Source organism: Cololabis saira, chromosome 23 (assembly GCF_033807715.1).
Source record: "Cololabis saira isolate AMF1-May2022 chromosome 23, fColSai1.1, whole genome shotgun sequence".
Lineage (NCBI taxonomy): Eukaryota > Metazoa > Chordata > Actinopteri > Beloniformes > Belonidae > Cololabis > Cololabis saira.
This window is the reverse complement of record NC_084609.1, coordinates 983,418-1,002,404: the sequence shown is the minus strand read 5'-3', so window position 1 is coordinate 1,002,404 and position 18,987 is coordinate 983,418. Positions and strand designations below refer to the sequence as shown.

Sequence of the window (18,987 nt, the reverse complement as noted above, 5' to 3'; positions counted from 1 at the left end):
GATGAAGAGAAACTTTGGGTTACGGAGATAACCTTGGATAATTTAGTGAAGAGAAAATATGGGTTATGGACAAGAACAAGGTAATGGAATATGGATTTATTGCAATGACAATGATTGTATTATTGTTAATGATTGTTGACAAGACAAAAATAAGAACATTGAACATACAATGGAGAAAAAGAAAATAAGAAAGAGACATGATGATATTCTGGATTTTGGTAAATAAATTATACTTTGTGCCTGTACAGAAACAACATGCATTTTGTTCATTCCTTGTCCTGTATTTCTCAGGTATATTTAAACTGCTAACGGGTACCCACGCCGGGGCCTGTAACAATTACACTGGCTGATGAGCAGGATTTCTGATGAATCATCTTTCTGGTTTGTTCATTTCAGGTCAAGGAGGAAGATGATGTGCTGACTTATTCTGCTGTGAGGATCAAAACCAACCAACAGTGACCCCAGCAGTCTCTGCAGCCGCGTCTCCAAACCCAAATAGAGGATAAAAGACCTGGAGGACGTCCGGTTGTCCATCTGCTGACAGGAAGTGGACAGTTGGACTCATGTTCAGTCGCATTAGATGTTGTTGTTCAGCAGGAGCACTTGTTGATCACTTGTCTTCTTTCTCTGCTCTACCTTTCATTTGTACTCTGATGGTAGAATCTGATCTTTTATATCTGGAACTGTTAATTGCATTTTAGGTTGTTTTTTAATAAGTCTTAAGTTTGTCTCACTGTCTCATCAACAGTCGTGTCTGTTTTACAAACTTCATTTATTCAGCATCAATGAACTGGACTAAACAAGTGTCTCACTCTAATATTTATTTGGACTTCCTTTAGATGTCATGTGACCATGTCCTTGTTTCAGTCAGATCATCATGTATCTAAACATTCATTTCCATCCAGAGCTGCATTTATATTTCCACCAAATGTGTTGATGATGGGAGAGTTGGACTGATGTGCAAAGTCTTCTTCAGCCCGTCCTGAATATCCTCACTGGGTGAAGGTCTGGATTTAGATTTGATCAAAGCAGCAGCGCGAGTGCTGACAGGAACCAGTAAGAGACCACATATCTCTCCCATGTTGGCCTCCCTTCATGGGTTCTTCATAACATCTACAATCAAAGTCAAAACTCTGTTATTTGCGTCTAAAGTCCTAAACCAGGGGTGTCCAACCTGGTCCTTGAGAGCTACTGTCCTGCATGTAGGGACACATTTAAAACCTGCAGGGACGTGGACACCGAGGACCGGGGCTGGTGTTGCACCACAAAGGGAGTGCTGGTTCAGTTATTAATAAATGTCTTATGATATTTATTAATAACTAATAAAGAAGATTACTTGTCAAAATGAATCAATTAAAACGGGGCACCACCTGACTTATCAGGAAATAATATATAAACAGCAAAATCAGTCTCAAAGTAGCTGTTATTCCCTACGTGCCAGCCTGTTGCCAGGGGGGGCGTTACAGAATAACAGTGAAGGAAGGAGTCCGAGCACAGACCTTTGCGACCAGCAGCTGTGACAAATATCTATAAAATAAACACAAACAACTTCTCTCATTCAAATTAATCAGAATTTATTCAGAAAAGTCTTAAAAGAAAGTGAAACAAACTTGGGATGAATTCCGATGCTTAAACTACACATAAACAACAATAAACTAAACATTAAACAGAAACTTCAGATCATCTGTGTGTTGGTATGTGTGTCAGTGCGTAAATGTGAATTATTTCTTTTAAACTAAATTGGTGCATTTTAACTAAACTCTCAAAATAAATTATATCAGCACTGATCACAAACATACACTTTTTATCCAGTGTGAATACGTTGGTGTCTCCTTAGATTACTTGATTGGCTAAAAGCTGCTCCACACTGATCACATCTGTAAGGCTTTTCTCCAATGTGAATACGTTGGTGAGTCGTCAAAGTTTCTTGCCGGGCAAAAGCCACTCCACACTGATCACATCTGTAAGGCTTTTCTCCAGTGTGAATACGCTGGTGTTTCTTAAGTACACCTTGATAGGCAAAAGCCGCTCCAGACTGATCACAGCTGTAAGGCTTTTCTCCTGTGTGAATACGCTGGTGTTTCGTAAGATCACCTTGCTGGGCAAAAGACGCTCCACACTTATCACATCTGTAAGGCTTTTCTCCAGTGTGAATACGCTGGTGTTTCTTAAGTACACCTTGATAGGCAAAAGCCGCTCCAGACTGATCACAGCTGTAAGGCTTTTCTCCTGTGTGAATACGCTGGTGTTTCGTAAGATCACCTTGCTGGGCAAAAGACGCTCCACACTGATCACATCTGTAAGGCTTTTCTCCAGTGTGAATACGCTGGTGTTTCGTAAGATTACCTGGCTGGGCAAAAGCCGCTCCACACTGATCACATCTGTAAGGCTTTTCTCCAGTGTGAATACGCTGGTGTTTTTTAAGGTCACTTTGATGGGCAAAAGACGCTCCACACTGATCACACCTGTAAGGCTTTTCTCCAGTGTGAATACGCTGGTGTTTCGTAAGATCACCTTGCTGGGCAAAAGACGCTCCACACTGATCACATCTGTAAGGCTTTTCTCCAGTGTGAATACGCTGGTGTTTCTTAAGTTCACCTTGATGGGCAAAAGACGCTCCACACTGATCACATCTGTAAGGCTTTTCTCCAGTGTGAATACGCTGGTGTTTTTTAAGATCACTTTGATGGGCAAAAGACGCTCCACACTGATCACATCTGTAAGGCTTTTCTCCAGTGTGAATACGTTGGTGTTTCTTAAGATCACCTTGCTGGGCAAAAGCCGCTCCACACTGATCACATCTGTAAGGCTTTTCTCCAGTGTGAATACGATGGTGTCGCTTTAGGTTACCTTTTTGGGCAAAAGCCGTTCCACACTGATCACATCTGTACGGTTTTTCACCAGTGTGAGTTTTCTTATGCTTCTTCAGGTTTGATGAAGTGGTGAAGACTTGCTCGCAATCATCACAGCAGTGTCTTTTGGGTCTTCCTTCATGATTCTGTAACAGAGAAGATGACTTACATTATCTTGGCTGCATTATCAAAAGCCTTTTCAGTTTCAATCAAGTGCTGCCTGTCAGTTTCTTTCCTGTGAGACAATTACGTTTATCTACTGAGGACTAATGTTAAAAATATTTTGTTACAACTAGTTCTTAACAGTACCACACCTTCAGATGAGACTTCTTATACGTCTACGTAATAAGTGACGGCGTGTGGTACGCGTCGACGCGTACGACACAGCGTAGGCCGCATCGCTTTTCTTTTTTCCTCTTTTCCTTTTTTTTCTCCTTTTTCCTTTTTTAATCTCGACATTTCGGCATTTTTCTCGACATTTTGACTTTTTCTCGAAATGTTGACTTTTTTCTCGACATTTCGACTTTTTTCTTTTTTCTCAACGTTTCGACTTTTTTCTCGACATTTTGACTTTTTTCTCGAAGTGCATAATTATGCGGCTCGCTCGTACCCTCGCCCTGCTGCGGCTCGCTCGTACCCTCGTCCTGCTGCGGCTCGCTCGTACCCTCGTCCTGCTGCGGCTCGCTCGTACCCTCGCCCTGCTGCGGCTCGCTCGTACCCTCGTCCCGCTGCGACTCGCTCGTACCCTCGTCCCGCTGCGGTTCGCTCGTACCCTCGTCCCGCTGCGACTTGCTCGTACCCTCGTCCCGCTGCGGTTCGCTCGTACCCTCGTCCCGCTGCGGTTCGCTCGTACCCTCGTCCCGCTGCGGCTCGCTCGTACCCTCGCCCCGCTGCGGCTCGCTCGTACCCTCGTCCTGCCGTGGCTAGCTCGTACCCTCGTCCCGCCGCGGCTCGCTCGTACCCTCGTCCCGCCGCGGCTCGCTCGTACCCTCGTCCCGCCGCGGCTCGCTCGTACCCTCGTCCCGCCGCGGCTCGCTCGTACCCTCGTCCCGCCGCGGCTCGCTCGTACCCTCGTCCCGCCGCGGCTCGCTCGTACCCTCGTCCCGCCGCGGCTCGCTCGTACCCTCGTCCCGCCGCGGCTCGCTCGTACTCTCGTCCTGCCGCGGCTCGCTCGGGTGCCTGTTTGGGACGAGTGTGCTCGTATCTAGATGCAGCTGTGTCTCTAAAGGTGTGTGTGTGTTGTTTCCTCTGCTAGAACTGGGCCCCTGCCCAGCATCCAGGGACACTTGGGGTCCGGTAAAGAAAAGCCTCCGCCATTTCCAACAGTCTGTGATGGAGACATGGTAGTTTCAGTGTGGTTATTACATCTTTTTATGCATGCGTATATATATATGTCTGTCATACAGACTAAAACTGAATGTTCAGTCTGATACAATTAAACCTAAAAACCATGATCTTTTTAATGCTGCTTTTGCAGACATTTCATCTGTGTTGGTGTTTTTCAGAAGACAGTTTTAGTCTTTTGTCACCCACATAAAGGAAATAACATCATCACAGACCTGCAGCAGAGAAAACCACCAGAACATGTGGTTATTTTTGGTCTGATGTTGTAACTTTATCTCCATATTAGTCCAGGATGGAAACATGTTGACTTTATTCCATCTTCATGGTGTTTTTATGTTAAAGATGAGCTGATTGTTCCTTCATAATGTCTCAAAGGGGTTCAGCAGGAGTCTGTCCTCAGCCTCCGTCCTCCACCGACACTCCTGTCATCTGTGAGACGCCCCCCGGTGGCAGCAGCTGGTATAACATGTAGACGTGGGTCAGTGGAGGACCGGGTCGTTGGAGAACCACGTTCAACCCTCAGCTCACTGATTTCAGGACGTTCCAACAAGTTTCTGTTTCTGAGAAAATATATCAAAAACAAGAACATTTTGTTCATTTTTTCTTTTTTATTATTTTATTGGAAACCAAATCTATCACACATCAAATCCACCTTAAGGGTCGACTGAAGTGTCACAAAAGTAAATATTCTACAGAAACAGCTTTGTATGTTCACTTTTAAACATTCAGGGTTGTTTCCTGTAACTTTGACTTGTCACATATTTCAGGAAACAAAGACACATCAGGGTCAGAGGTGTTACGGTGTGAATCAGAATCAGAATCAGAATCAGCTTTATTGGCCAGGTTCGAACATTGTCCAACAAGGAATTTGATTCGGTTATTTCGCTCTTTGGTAGTAAAAAAATAAACAATAAACAAATAAACAATAAACAAATGTGGTATTACTATCTACAGTATAAACATTTTAACATTTTAAGGTGCAGCAGTTTGAGGTAGTGATAAAAGAAGGATAGTTCTGAATAAAAATAAGAATAAGTATAACCTATATACAATTTTAACAGACAAATTATACAAAAAATACAAAAAATTATACAAAAGGAAGTACAAAAGTGAGAGGTGCAGCAGAGTGAGGCAGACATGATTATTAAAGAGGGTGCTGGATGATTTTTATTGCACGTGTTTGGTTACTCTGAGACTTATTATTTGTGGGAGTTCATCAGAGCAACCGCTTGCGGGAAGAAACTGTCTTTGTGTCTGGAGGTTTTGGCGTACAGTGCTCTGTAGCGCCGTCCAGAGGGGAGGAGTTGGAACAGGCGGTGTCCCGGGTGTGAGGGATGAAGATGGTTTCAGTGTTAAGTTACCCAGAAACAGGAAGTTCCACCTTCAGAAACAGGAAGTTCCTTCATCACAATCAGACCTGCAGCAGAGAGAAGCATCGTTTCATCCAGCAGAGACAGAATGACACCACGACTGCAGCTCTTCATCACTTTACTGCTTCACTTTGAAGGTAAAGATCAACTCTGACTCATGTTTTAGGGTTTAATTTGATTTAAAAAGACTGTAAAAACCACTCTGAAGTTGTTGTGTATCTGTTTTATTAAAAAAAAAACTCACCTCTGTTACAAACAGACCACTTAAAGACAACGTTACATAACTCTGAATGTTTCACCAGAGATTATGTGTTGAAGTCTCTTCTCTGTGCTGACAAACCTAAATATGTAGGTTAAATATGTTTCTAGGTCAGGTTGATGTGTGAAGTGTAAAACTTTCCTCAGTGTTTTTCTCTGCAGCAGGAATCAGTGATGGACCAATCGTTCTCCATCACAGAGCTGGAGATGACGTCGTTTTACCGTCTGACCTTGGTTCATCACATTACCATGTTCTCATGGTCACTGGTTTTATTACAAAGATGTAAATGCAGATGGACAAGTCAAGGTTCATAATGGAACTACAGTGAAGACGTCACCTGGAGATGACAGGATGAGTTTGAGCAGTAACTGCTCTCTGATCATCAACAACATCACTGCTGAAGATGCTGGTCGTTACATCTGTAGGATTAGATTTACTGATGGTTTCTATGACACATCTGTGTATCTGAATATATTAACAGGTGAGTGTTTTGACTTAAAAACATCCAGATTGTCAGTTTGAATCCTCCTCGTGAACTCTGAGTGAAACGCTGTTAAAAGCTGGTGTGGATTTGTCAGCGACATGAACGTCTGGTCTGTTTGGGATCATCATAAGCAATACTGGGGAGAACAAGATCCATGCTGGATTATAAATCATTGCACATTCTGTATTCATCACTAGTATTACCATATCTGGATTATTGTGTGGAGGTTTGGGGCAACATATAAACAATTTACAACCGTTATTCAGACTGCATAAAAAAGCAATCAGGAAACTTCACAATGTGGGTTATAAGGATATAATAATTATAAGGTTATAAGGATCACACAAACACAGTTTTTAAAGTTGCATGTGTTGAAATTCTGGGACATTGTCAAACTAAAAACTCTACAAATCATATTCAAAGCGAGAACTGATTCACTCCCAGGCAATTTACAGAAAAAGTTTTGTGACAGGGAGGGGGGTTATGATTTAAGAGGAAAATTTTACTTAAAAAAACAATGTGTTGATTCTAAAAGGAAAAGCATGAGTATCTCAGTTGTTGGAGTGGATCTATGGAATGGGTTGGGTGATGGTTGAAGCAATGTACAAATATAAATCAATTTAAAAAACGGTACAAAAATGAAGTTGTGGGAAGTTATTTGATTGAGGAGTTATGTTAAGGAAAGATTGTGTTTGTTAGCTGGTTAGGTGCAAAGGCTCAACCAATGGGAGAATCTGTAGCCTAATAGGTAAATTAGAAGCTATATTTTAGTAATATTTATGTTTATTTTATAATAGAGGTAACAAAGGTGCAGGGTTAAATACGTTTTACTTCTACCTGCTCCTTTTCGCACGCTGTTTTTTTTTTCCCTGTTTGTATTACGTTTTTTTTGTTGTTGCTTTTTTTTCTGTATGTTTTGAATTTGTTTTAAAATTTTATATTTTTTTCCTTATGTGTTCGAAATAAACAATTCAATCAAAATCAATCAATCCTCAACATGATGGATCCTCTCAGAGGAACTGGACCCCAAACACCTGACATTTATTTACACGTGCAGAACAGATGACAGAAACCTTTACCTTTGTTTAGGAAAACATCATTTCTTCCTCTCTCTTTTCACCATCTTCATGATAAATCTTCAGATTTAGATTTATGTTAGCTAAATATTTGATGTTTCCACCAGACAATCACTCAGTAAAACTGAACCAGTAAAATGAGGAGTTTCTCATATTCAAGTGGCTTTAACAGCAGTTATTTGTCTTCTTCCAGTCTCTCCATCTCCACCAGATGTGGATCCAGGAAGGGATGGAGATGTGACATTACACTGTTCTCTGATGAGACAGTTTGTTGGTCCCTGTGAGCAGAACAGCATCATCTGGTGGATGAGACAGGAAGTGTGCTGCTTGGTGAAGGTGATGGGTTTGTGTCTGGAGGACAGAACAACTGTGTTTCTGATCTGATGGTGAAACATCAGAGAGGTCCAAGAGAAGATTCACCTGCCAGGTTGTTGAAGGAGACAGAGTGAAGATAGATGCTGAATACACGCTGGACTTTACTGGTAAGACACCCTGGAATCATCAAGACAAGGAAATAAAGGAGAGAAGATCATCTAAACTGTTTGTTATAATCACAATTAACCTCATACATGTATAATTCATTCATATCTCCTTTGCAATCACTTAGTTGAATCCTTTGATTCCAGATTCCTCTCTGATCGACACCAGCGTGATCATCGGATCAGCAGTCGGGGGGTGATGCTGGTTCTGGCTGCTGTTGTTATTTTCATCATATGCAGGAAGAAAACCAAAGAAACAGAAGATCAGCAGAATGAATCAAGTATGAAAGTCATCAGAAAACAGCACATGTGCAGAACTGAACCAGCTGATGACTGAATACTCCGTCTCAGATTCCACTTCTGGAAACTCCAGGAACCTCCAATAACTGCAGAAGTCAAGTCCTCTGTTGAGATGAAACACAACTCTGAGGTCTTGATCCTCCACAGATTTGTTCCTGGTGTCTTTATACGTGAAGAAAACTACATTTATTCTTCTTTGAAGAATAAGACATTTAAAAAATGCTCATGTTGAATCTGAATGTTCACATCAAATCTTGCTGGAGTGTTTTGGATCAGCTGATATTTCTTTGTTGAGTCGTCCTGATAATAACTTTAATGCAGAGCAGAAGTTTATTAGTAGAAACATTATTTACTGAATGAACCTGATGGACATGTAATGATGTTGTTGACTAAGTCTTGAAATGTGACCTTTGTTTCAGATGTTCAGCAGCTGATGCTCCACAATGTGAGTATCAGAGCGCCGTTTCTTCCCTTGTGGTCAAACATGGAACTGCAGCAACGTTGATGTTCAGAGGTCGATTCCTCTCTGGAACAGTGAAATCAAGTTGTGCTTTAAAACAAATGTTTGTGTAACAGAGTTTAAGAGACATTTCTGTATTTGTGTTTGTCTCCAGGATGATCCAGAGAACAATGTTACTTATGCTGCTGTTGGTGGTTTCAATCCAAATACTTCCACTAAAATAAAGGGAAGTGACTCCCTCAGATGTGGTTTTGCTTCTTCATAATGTTTCCATCTTAAATGTGTTTTACGGGACTATTGTAGGATTACGGAGAGTAATGCAGAGTTTAGCTGAGAATCTGTCAGCAGATACTTTTACCTCCAGTGAAGACAGATAGATGGAGGACAGCAGGTCCTTCCAGTTCTTCTAACATTTATGAGGTCATTTATCAGGTCAAGGAGGAAGAAGATGTGGTGACTTAGGGTGCGTCCCAATACTCCCCCTCGCCCTCGTTTTCTTCACTAACCCTAACTTTTGCGCGTTCCCGTGAAGGTAGTGGTGTCCCAATTCCTCTTTTCACCTAGGGGGAGGGGGCATAACGAGGGCTAGGTAGACCCTCCAGAAAAACGCGGGCAAAAATCCTTGATTCTGCGGCTAAAATCCTTGATTCTGCGGGCTAAAATCATTGATTATGCGGGCTAAAATCATTGATTATGCGATTAAATGTGCGGGTTTTTTATGTGCTCTTATGCGGTGAAATTGCGGAATATGCTGGAAGTTGCGGAATATGCGGGAAGTCGTGGAATATGCGGAAAGTTGCAAAATATGCGAAATATGCAGGAAGTTGCGGATTCGGTGCTGAGCTCTTCCCTCTTAAATTCAGCGGGCTGTCTCGTCTGATCTGAGGTCGTAGGCGGAAAAAAAAAGGAGAGCGCAGGTGGAGAGGAGAGGGGCGGTCGCAGCCCGGGGGCCGGCCGTCTCTCTCCCTCCAGCCCGCGGCTCGGTGCTCGGGTGATTGCCGGGCGCACCGGCGCGACGAGGGGACGAGCCAGAGCTCCGTCACCCCACGCGTCCGCCGCCAAGATCCCCAAGTGGATGGGAGCTCCGCCTCCGCCGGCCCTCGCAGGCGCAGTGGTACGCGGTCAGCGCGGATCCAGAGTCCCCCGGCAGCCGCGGAGACGGCACTCCCTGTACCTCTCACCCCCGCGGGTGAGAGCTGCTGTTTGGGGGGTGGCGGTTTCTGCGAGGGGTGCGGAGGTCCCCGGGCGGGTCCCGCACCTCGCGACCGGGCGTCCCGACATGTCACTCACAACACTTCCCCCTTTTTCCAAACTTTATGCGAAAATGTGCGGCGATGATGCGGTGAAATCAAGCGAGCCCCGCATAATTCGCATATTCAGCGCGGACATATGCAATATTAACCCCAGTAAAAGTAAAATTTTTCTGCACCAGACATTGAAATCCACGGAAGGTCTGTAAATCCACGGACAGCCGTGAAATCCGCGAAAAATTCCGCGATCACGGAATCGCGGATTCCTGGAGGGTCTAGCTAGGGGCTGAGAATAGCCCCTTCAAATCGAGGGTTTTCAGATGCTGACTTCGCGAGCGAAGGGGTATGAAAATTTCCCAGAATGCTTTTCGTCGTCATTTGCGGACTGAATAAAAAAAAAAACATGGCGTACATTTCTTAGTGAATAAATCAATATTTTGAGTTAGTTTCTGCATAAAAATGCGTTTTGATTACATTTCTAGCGACAAATCCACCCGCTTCGAATGCAATCAGTCCATTGAATGGGATTTATCAGTGTGTAATCAGAGCTTTCAATGGTGTGAGTAGACGGGATACTTTCTACCCGGTAGATTTTTTATCATGATTCTTTGGGTTGATAATGGCTTTCTCTATGCATTTTAACCCAGCTACTGTCATCATGAATTAAAAAAAAAAAAAATGCGTTTTGAATACATTTCTAGCGACATTTTGGAGTGGATGTAAATGGACATTTCTTGTCATCATGAATTAAAAAAAAAAACACGGCGGACATTTCTTATTTTTTAATCAATATTTTGAGTTAGTTTCTGCATAAAAATGCGTTTTGAATACATTTCTAGCGACATTTTACTTTCATAATATTCACTCAGTGGTCAGTGGATGTAAATAATCACTCGCTTGCCCGTTACGTAACCTACGCCGTAGGGTACCCGCTCGCCAGAATAAAGGCTGATTTATGGTTCCGCGTTACACCAACACAGAGCCTACGGCGTAGGTTACGCACTCCCGTATCCGTTGACCAGCCAGACCCGCGCGTACACAACGATACATGAGTTTTTGTCGCACAAGGTACTGTTTGTTACCGTCAGTTTGTAAAAGCATGTTTTAACACTAGCATTCGAAGCCGGTGAGCTTATAGTGTGGCGGACACAATTACGGACCTCGCACCCATCAGGACTGTAGGGAAGGGGGCGTGGTCACGAGTGTTTTACGGTTGCTTAGCAACGCGTGTTCAGTTTCTGTTGTCAGCTGTTAGTTGTCAACTGTCAGGTCTGTTGTCAGTTGGATTCCGTTGTCTCGGAATAAAGTCTTGTTTTACCAACCTCTGGAGTCGAGCTTCATCCTGCCACAATAGTAACGTAACATGGTGTCAGAAGTTGACATACATTTGATTTTTCTTGTAAAATGCAATATTTTACGATAGTTTCGGCATTGAAATACATTTCAATAATGTTTCTAGCGAGAAATGTGTACTTTATTTACATAATCTTCATTCAGTGAATGTAGGCTATATATTTAGTTTGTCAGTTATTATGGAGATTATGTAGGTATTTCTATTGTTGCTATGGTGCTATAGATGTTGTTATAATAATAATAAATAATTATAAATCATTTTGAATTAATTATTAGTTATATATCAGACTCAATCTCCAGAAATGTATTAATAATTTATATTAATAATATTGATATTTATTATAATAATAAATACACCTGTAGGACAGACCAGTGTTTATAGCCAACCAGACATTATCAGACCTTAATGACAAGTAATGTGACTGTACAACTGTACAACTTGTGATACTGTACAACGTATTAACTTCTATAAGACTGCATTACATACCGTAATGACTTTATCCAAGAATTCATAATAGATAAACAAGGGGCAATGGAAGAGAGAACTCAATATTTTATTTTTGAGTATCCATATTCAAGTATGGCAAAGATTATCTTCATCATCATCTTCAGATTCAACCAGAGCATGTGAGTGGAGCGGCGAGAATTTCCGCTCCTCACTCACAAAGGTTGTCACCGCTCTGCTCCTCCCTCAAAGTCGCAAAACGCCGCTCCACCCATAACCGCTCAGCGCTCCAGTAACACTGCACCCCGCTCCGCTCCGCGCACCGCTCCAAAAATGTTTGCATGCATATAAAATGCACATGTTTACCTGAAGTCTGCGTACTGGAACTCGAGGCCGGTTTTGGGGCAGGGGTGGGCTGTTCCCACACCCAAACGTACGCGGCGACGCGCACCGTACGTGGAAATGCGCTCTTTTTTTTGCTATTAAAACATGATTTGTAATGTGAATTTGCAAAACTTAAACTACAAATAATAGTTTTTGACGTAACATCAGAGATTGTGCATGCTCTCTGTGAAAGGATGAGGTAAATCGGGTCGCAGCTGCTTCAACTTCACGAGGAGCGACCAGGATTTCAAACACGCTTGATTTTCTTGCGACCTCACGATTCGTGATCGGGAGCTCGTCGTGAGGTGTTACTCTCTCGGACCCGATCAAAAAAAAAGTCGCACGACTGGAAAATCGGCTCAAAACGAGCCGATAATCGCACAGTGTATGCCCGGCTTTAGCTAACTCTCTGTAGTGTAACTGAAGTAAACACGATGCATTCTGGGATATGTTTGGACACGCATCAGGGCCGTGATATGAGGGGTAACGGAGCGAAACTGGAGCGGGATGACGCCCCGCTCCCCCCGAATCATCCTAGAAAAAAAACTCCCGCTCTGCGCTCCTTTCAAAATTCGCCGCTCCGCTCCTCCGCTCGCTCACGCTCCGCTCCGCTCACATGCTCTGGTTTCAACCGTCAAAATCCACATCATCATCATTATCATCCTCCACCTCCTCTTCTTCCTCCTCCCCCTCCTCCTCCTCCAGAGGGGAATACACCTCAGGGGCCTGTACTACGAAGCGGGATTTGGGGTTAGCGAGGTAACTTCAGGTTTAACCCTGGGTTTTCAGGACTACGACGGTGGTTCACTTCTTACCGGGGTACATCGCCATGGTAACTTATGCTGAACCGCTAACCTGCTCCGGAGCAGGTTATGTTCCAGATACAGATCGCCGGGTATAAAAGCACCGCCCACTGACCAATCAGCTCTCTTGGAAAATGGCATGCCCTTTCGAAGAGAATCCAGTGGAGCTTGGTGCACGGATCGTGAGAGGATCCCTCCGAAGAGAACGCGTATTCAGGGACCACCAAAACCCCTTTGCTTTCCCTGATGAGTACCTGTATGAACGATCCAAAAAAAAAAGGAAAAAAAGAAAAAAGAGGTGGAGGAGAAAATAAAAAATAAATCAATCAATGAATAAATAAAACAAATCATCACCCAAAATCCGATGTACAGTCAATCCAAAACTAATACCAATTAAATAAATAAATCAAGAAGAAATCAAAAAGAAGATGCATTTGTAAGGGGATAGCAAAAAAGGGATTTTCAATTTCGTCCCTCGAACATTCAAGTCACTTTAAAATACTAAATACCCCCCTCCTGAAAAAATAAAAAATTAAATTAAATAAATAAATAAACCCAATTCTTTGGTACAGCATCAGCACAAGTTATCGGTCAACAACAATAGTTATAGAACCAATATATACAGGACTGTCTCAGAAAATTAGAATATTGTGATTTTCTGTAATGCAAACACAAAAACAAAAAAAATGTCATACATTCTGGATTCATTTCAAATCAACTGAAATATTGCAAGCCTTTTATTATTTTAATATTGCTGATCATGGTTTACAGTTTAAGATTAAGATTCCCAGAATATTCAAATATATGTTTATATCCCTATGAACTTACGCATTTATACAGTCAGCGATCTTTTGCCAGCTGTCTTTCCTGCATTTTGCAGCTGCAACTGTGTTGCTTTTTGCCTGTATTATATGCCTATACTCATCATATTTCCGTAAAATTATTGTTTGCTCTTCACTGCTGAAGTAAGCGGCTCTGACAGCGGACTTCTCCATGCTTGCGATTGGTCATGCGCTGAAAACACTGCCCCTTTTATGTGCACGCGCTCATATCCACATTGGAGAAACCTGGGTTGATATACCGAGTTGATAACCACCGTCGTGTGACCGCTTAGCGTGATTGCAATTGTCCGGGTTAGTGAATCTGGATAAGGAAAAGATATCCTGGGTATGTTGAACTTGCTTCGTAGTACAGGCCCCAGGTGACACATGATCCTGATAGTCTTGTGGGAGGTAAACATGAGGGTCATTCCAAAAACAAACATTTGGGATATCCTGAAACCTCAACCTCGCATCACGTAGTTTCCTCTCCAACTGTGTCATGCTGCCAACAAGAACAGCATTAACACCAGGGTGGTTTGTGTCATTCTTGGATGTCTGCAGGGATGCATGCTGCTGTTGAAGGTGTTGGATCATGTTGCTCATCTCACGCTGAAGCAACCCCTTCTCCTCAGTAGCCCGGTTCTTAAGGTGTAGTGCATCAATCGCACGTCTTTTTAAGGACCGTGGAACATCACCCTCTTCCATCTATAAGGATAAACAGGGTTAAAGAATCATTTAGAAAATCATTACATATAGCTTGTAGACAATTTGGCAAAGCAAAGACTAGTGTATTTATAGAGCGGTGCGTTGCTCTCAATGAATGGCTTAGTATTTAGTATGAACATAACATCCCCAGAATTTATCTCTGCATTTCATTGGTGATTTCCATCCGATTCCTGTGTTGTTTTTTTTATATCGTCTCCGATATCCGATCTATATATATTTATATATATATCTCTATATTTCAAAGGGATGTGATTTTTGAAATACACTCACAGTGTCATCCAAATACCCAGGAAAGGAGACATCACATGCCTCATGGAAGTCCAGCTGTGATGGGAGCGAGGGCGTCTGTGGTGGCCACTGAAGGCTGTTATACTCGGCAATGTTTTTTTTTAGTCTCCTGATACAGCTGTTTATTTGTTTTGACAGCCTCACAGCAACGCCCTGTCCATCTGCAACAGGACATCAAAACACAATGAGACTAAAGCTACAGTGAATGTAAACCTACAGTGTATGTAACAAACACAATCTCTGAAATAACACACAACTGACGTTGGAAATATTGGTTAATTAATACACAAGAACTACAAATTCGAAGAGACCTTGAAATATTACAATGTATTGTCTAGAAACTCAGCTCAGACATGTTATCACATCTTTAAAAATCTGAATCTCCCCAGATTGTACGCAATCAACTCCTGCTTAATTTTGGTAAACCAGAATTGGAAACTCAGAATTTAGTTTTTTTGCTGGATTTCAATGAGAACATCAGAATCAGTGCTTAAGTGCTTGGACCTGAATAGCAATATTTTAACTACACGAACCCCAGCATTTATAATAAAAGGAATAGAGAATCAGACTATCAGAATTACCGTACCTACCAAGACAAATCTTCCGTTAGTCCTAAAGCAATAAAGTTTGGGGATTTTATGTGAACAGATAATATTTACATGCATGCCTAAAAAGTATTTGAAATAGCTAACAGTATAAAAGCGCATAGCAAAATGCGTTGATTGATATATGGCTCATGTATATAGTAGTTATTCTACCTGGGTATTTCCGTCTCAGCTGGAGGAGAGTGGCTCTCTCCCTGCCTCTTGCTTCTTGCCGTGCTTTAATAAGGAGATCAGACCTGACTTCCCGGTCCAGCTTTCTCAGTGTTGACTGGAACACGTCATCTGTCTGACGCCATCTCCTTTTTAGATTGTGTTGGCTCTCTATTTTGTTAAGAAAAGACTCTACCCTAAGCACAAGAAACATCAAGTTAGTGTTCTCCTCTCCTTTTCCCTTCCTCTCTTCTCCATTTCCATTTTTATTTATTATAAGTATCTCATAGCCATCATTGTTGTCCATCGCTCCTGTAGTCTCTTATGCCGGCCCCCCTTTTTTCTCATTTGTGCATGTTTGCAGGCCGGAGCCTCGGGAGCTGCATGCTGGTCTGCGCCCAAGGGGCAGGAAAGCACCATTTTGTGAGAATGATCATCTTTTTGGTGAATAGCTGAGCAAATGCCAGCACCATACACTGCAATCCCCCAACCAGATGAAAATATCCTGTCTCACCCTCCGTCTTTTTGACTACGTCGTGTATGTTTAAGACGACCTTGAATGTTAAGCAACACTGCAGAGCCCTGGACCCTGATGCTGGACTGGAAGGTGAGGAGGGCTGCAATTCAGAGGTCCAGAACTGGTGTTGGGTAGAGCGCACTCTCATCTGGCATTGCATTTTTGGGAATAGGGGGCATTTCTTGAAATAATCCCTGTGGCCGTCAATTTGTGATCAAAATACATAGGAAAATAAACCAGCAACCCGAAATACCACTATGCAATAATCATATGACTGTAATTCTCTGTTCACACGTCAGCTAAAAAAAAAGACAACGTAGTGTTTGTTCCAGTCACGGTTATAATGGTTAGAAGCTGTCGTGGACTCCACTGTCGACACCATGAGCGAAAGCACATGTGGAATTATGGTGACAACAAATTGCTAGGGATGGCAAACTCCCATTGCCTTCCAGTTTAGTGTACTGAGAGGCAGTGGGAGCTTTCCATCCCTAGAAACTGGTTGCTAAGGTGGGATAGGACAAGCACAATTTGGGGGAGGAGCAGCTATTCCTCCATGCAGGGCAACTTAGACTGTAGCTGATGCAGCTACAAACTTTGGCTGTTGTTCCAGTCTTGATGTTGCTGTGTCCTTGTATCTGCTAGTGTGAATGCATCTTGATTTGGCCGTGAGCAGCTTTTGTCTCCCTCTCCATCCACCTCAAAACATCATGCTCTGAAATGCAAAGTTAAGATAAGCGGATTGTTCCAATTAGTTTCCCAGAGGTAACAAATGTTAGCCATCTCTCCAAATAGTTACCTGAAATAATATTACCTGTGATACCCTGTGCCTCTTTCAGGATAGATTCCATCTCCTCCTCCGCAACACTTCAGACCTTCACTGCCTTGTCCCATCGCTGATGGAGCTGCACATCTACAAATCAGAAATTGTCAGCTTTATTGGTAACAATTGATATTATCCGTTTTGTGCAAGAGAAGACAAGATATTTTCCATCTTTAAGAGAGTACCTGGAATCTACTTGAATCACTCACCTAAATCAGCAGTTTTCCTCCTCTGGTAGTGAAGAAGCGCGTCTGTCAGCAGGTCATGGCGGTGGGAACGAGTCATTTCCTTGGTCACTCTCGCAAACCGTCTGAGAAACGACCACAACCTCTCCATTGCTTCTCCATCAGTAAGCCCAAATCCAGGCAGTCTCCTAGTGCTGTACATTATCTTTGAAACCACACGTTCTAACCGTTAATGACCTTACAAAATGCAGTAAAACACAACTGTGATACACTATGGAGTATGGACACAAATAATATACAGGACTGTTTCCGAAAATTAGAATATTGTGATAAAGTTCTTTATTTTCTGTAATGCAATTAAAAAAACTAAAATGTCATACATTCTGGATTCATTACAAATCAACTGAAATATTGCAAGCCTTATTACATTAATATTGCTGATTACGGTTTACAGTTTAAGATTAAGATTCCCGGAATATTCTAATTTTTTTAGATAGGATATTTGAGTTTTCTTAAGCTGTAAACCATGATCAGCAATATTAAAATAATAAAAGGCTTGCAATATTTCAGTTGATTTGTAATGAATCCAGAATGTATGTGTAGCCACGAGGCCACAAACAAACAATAGCTCAGTTACTTGCTCTTAGATTGAATTGTCAGTTACTTAAACTTAACTTAAACAAGGACTTAAACCTTAAACTAAAGTAGCTGCTGCTGCCTGGCGTCCTCTATGGACTTAAGAAATATTAGTGGATACCCAGTTAAAGGGACTAAAGTGAATGGGGAGGGCAAGGGTTAAACAATAATCACCAATTTAATGTCACACAAAATAGGCCTATATACAAATTCCAAATAGATAATTTCTTATTATTAGCAGAAACAACACAAAAATGGATTTATCTAATCTAAACCTTGTGAAAATATCCTATACCGAATTAACCCTATTTAATCCTATTCTAATGTTGCCCGGGGGTGGAGCTCTGGGTGATGGAGATGACAGAGTCCTGAACACAGACGGGAGGGGTGAGCAGGGGGAGGGGCGTCCGAGCCCCGCTGCTGTTCAGACGGAGAGGAGGGTGGAGAGGTCCGCGGTCCGTGCGGGATGAGAAGGGGGTGTGACGGGCTGATGAAGGCAGTCGGCAGGCAGGTGGTCCGGTCCTCAGGACAGGAGGACCCTCTCAGGTTGTCCGACGTCGGAGCCTCAGCCGGGAGCGGGAGGGATGCTTTTGCCTTTAGCTTTAGCACGAGCTAACGCATCAAACTGGCTGACTAGCCCAACTTAACTAGTCAGCAAACTTCTACCAAACTACTGTACACGAGACAGTAGTCTACAGGAAGTGTCCTCCTCTTTAGGGAAAAGCAACGTTACTTTTCCAACATAAAACCACCACTTAGGAGACCAACAGTTCTCTGCCCGACACGACGTCGACTCCTCTCAGCTGTTCTTGCTCTCACCTGTTTTCACTCTCAGCTGTTCTCAGTCTCAACCGCCGATGCGCGCTCCCGCGGGCTCCCGTTGCATCCAAACGGACCGTTGACGCTCTCCCCGCGCGCACGCACACACACACACACACACACACACACAATAAAGTACATGCTGTCACGTTCTCTATCACACAACACAGTACCGCAGCATAACATAAAATGCAACATAAAACGTATGTAATGCATTAACATAACTTTTCCATGCAGAAAACATAAACCAAATATAACAAATAAACGAATAATGTAAAAATAAGATTTTACAGGGGCTGACTCTGGCTGGGCTTCAATACAATATGACATTTTTGTTTTTGGAATTGCATTACAGAAAATCACAATATTCTAATTTGCTGAGACCGTCCTGTATGGTGTATGTGTGTTATTGTTGTATGACGTTGAGATTCGCTAATAAAACCTAACTAAGATTACAATGACTTAACAGAAAGAAGCATTACCTGACACTGGGTTTTGTGTCCATAAACATGGAATGCTGGGACAGCGAAGGACACATCCAACAGTAATCCATGTCCTTTT

At 42.6% G+C, this 18,987-nt stretch overlaps 1 protein-coding gene and 1 long non-coding RNA gene across 2 annotated transcripts in view; one reads left to right on the top strand and one right to left on the bottom strand.

The window, feature by feature from the left end:
• Nucleotides 1–639: 639 nt before the first annotated feature.
• LOC133424441 (zinc finger protein 271-like) overlaps nt 640–18,987 on the bottom strand; it is a 117,424-nt gene continuing 99,076 nt past the window's right edge. The window contains exons 3-4 of the mRNA XM_061715061.1: nt 1,867–2,949; nt 640–668 (exon numbers count right to left, since the gene is read on the bottom strand). Coding sequence (XP_061571045.1) covers nt 640–668; nt 1,867–2,949 — 1,112 coding nt within the window. The remainder of the gene's footprint in view (nt 669–1,866; nt 2,950–18,987) is intronic.
• Nucleotides 8,010–8,851, top strand: LOC133424474 (uncharacterized). Its single transcript, XR_009770885.1, has 3 exons — nt 8,010–8,145; nt 8,584–8,609; nt 8,779–8,851. It is a non-coding gene; the product is annotated as an uncharacterized LOC133424474 (long non-coding RNA).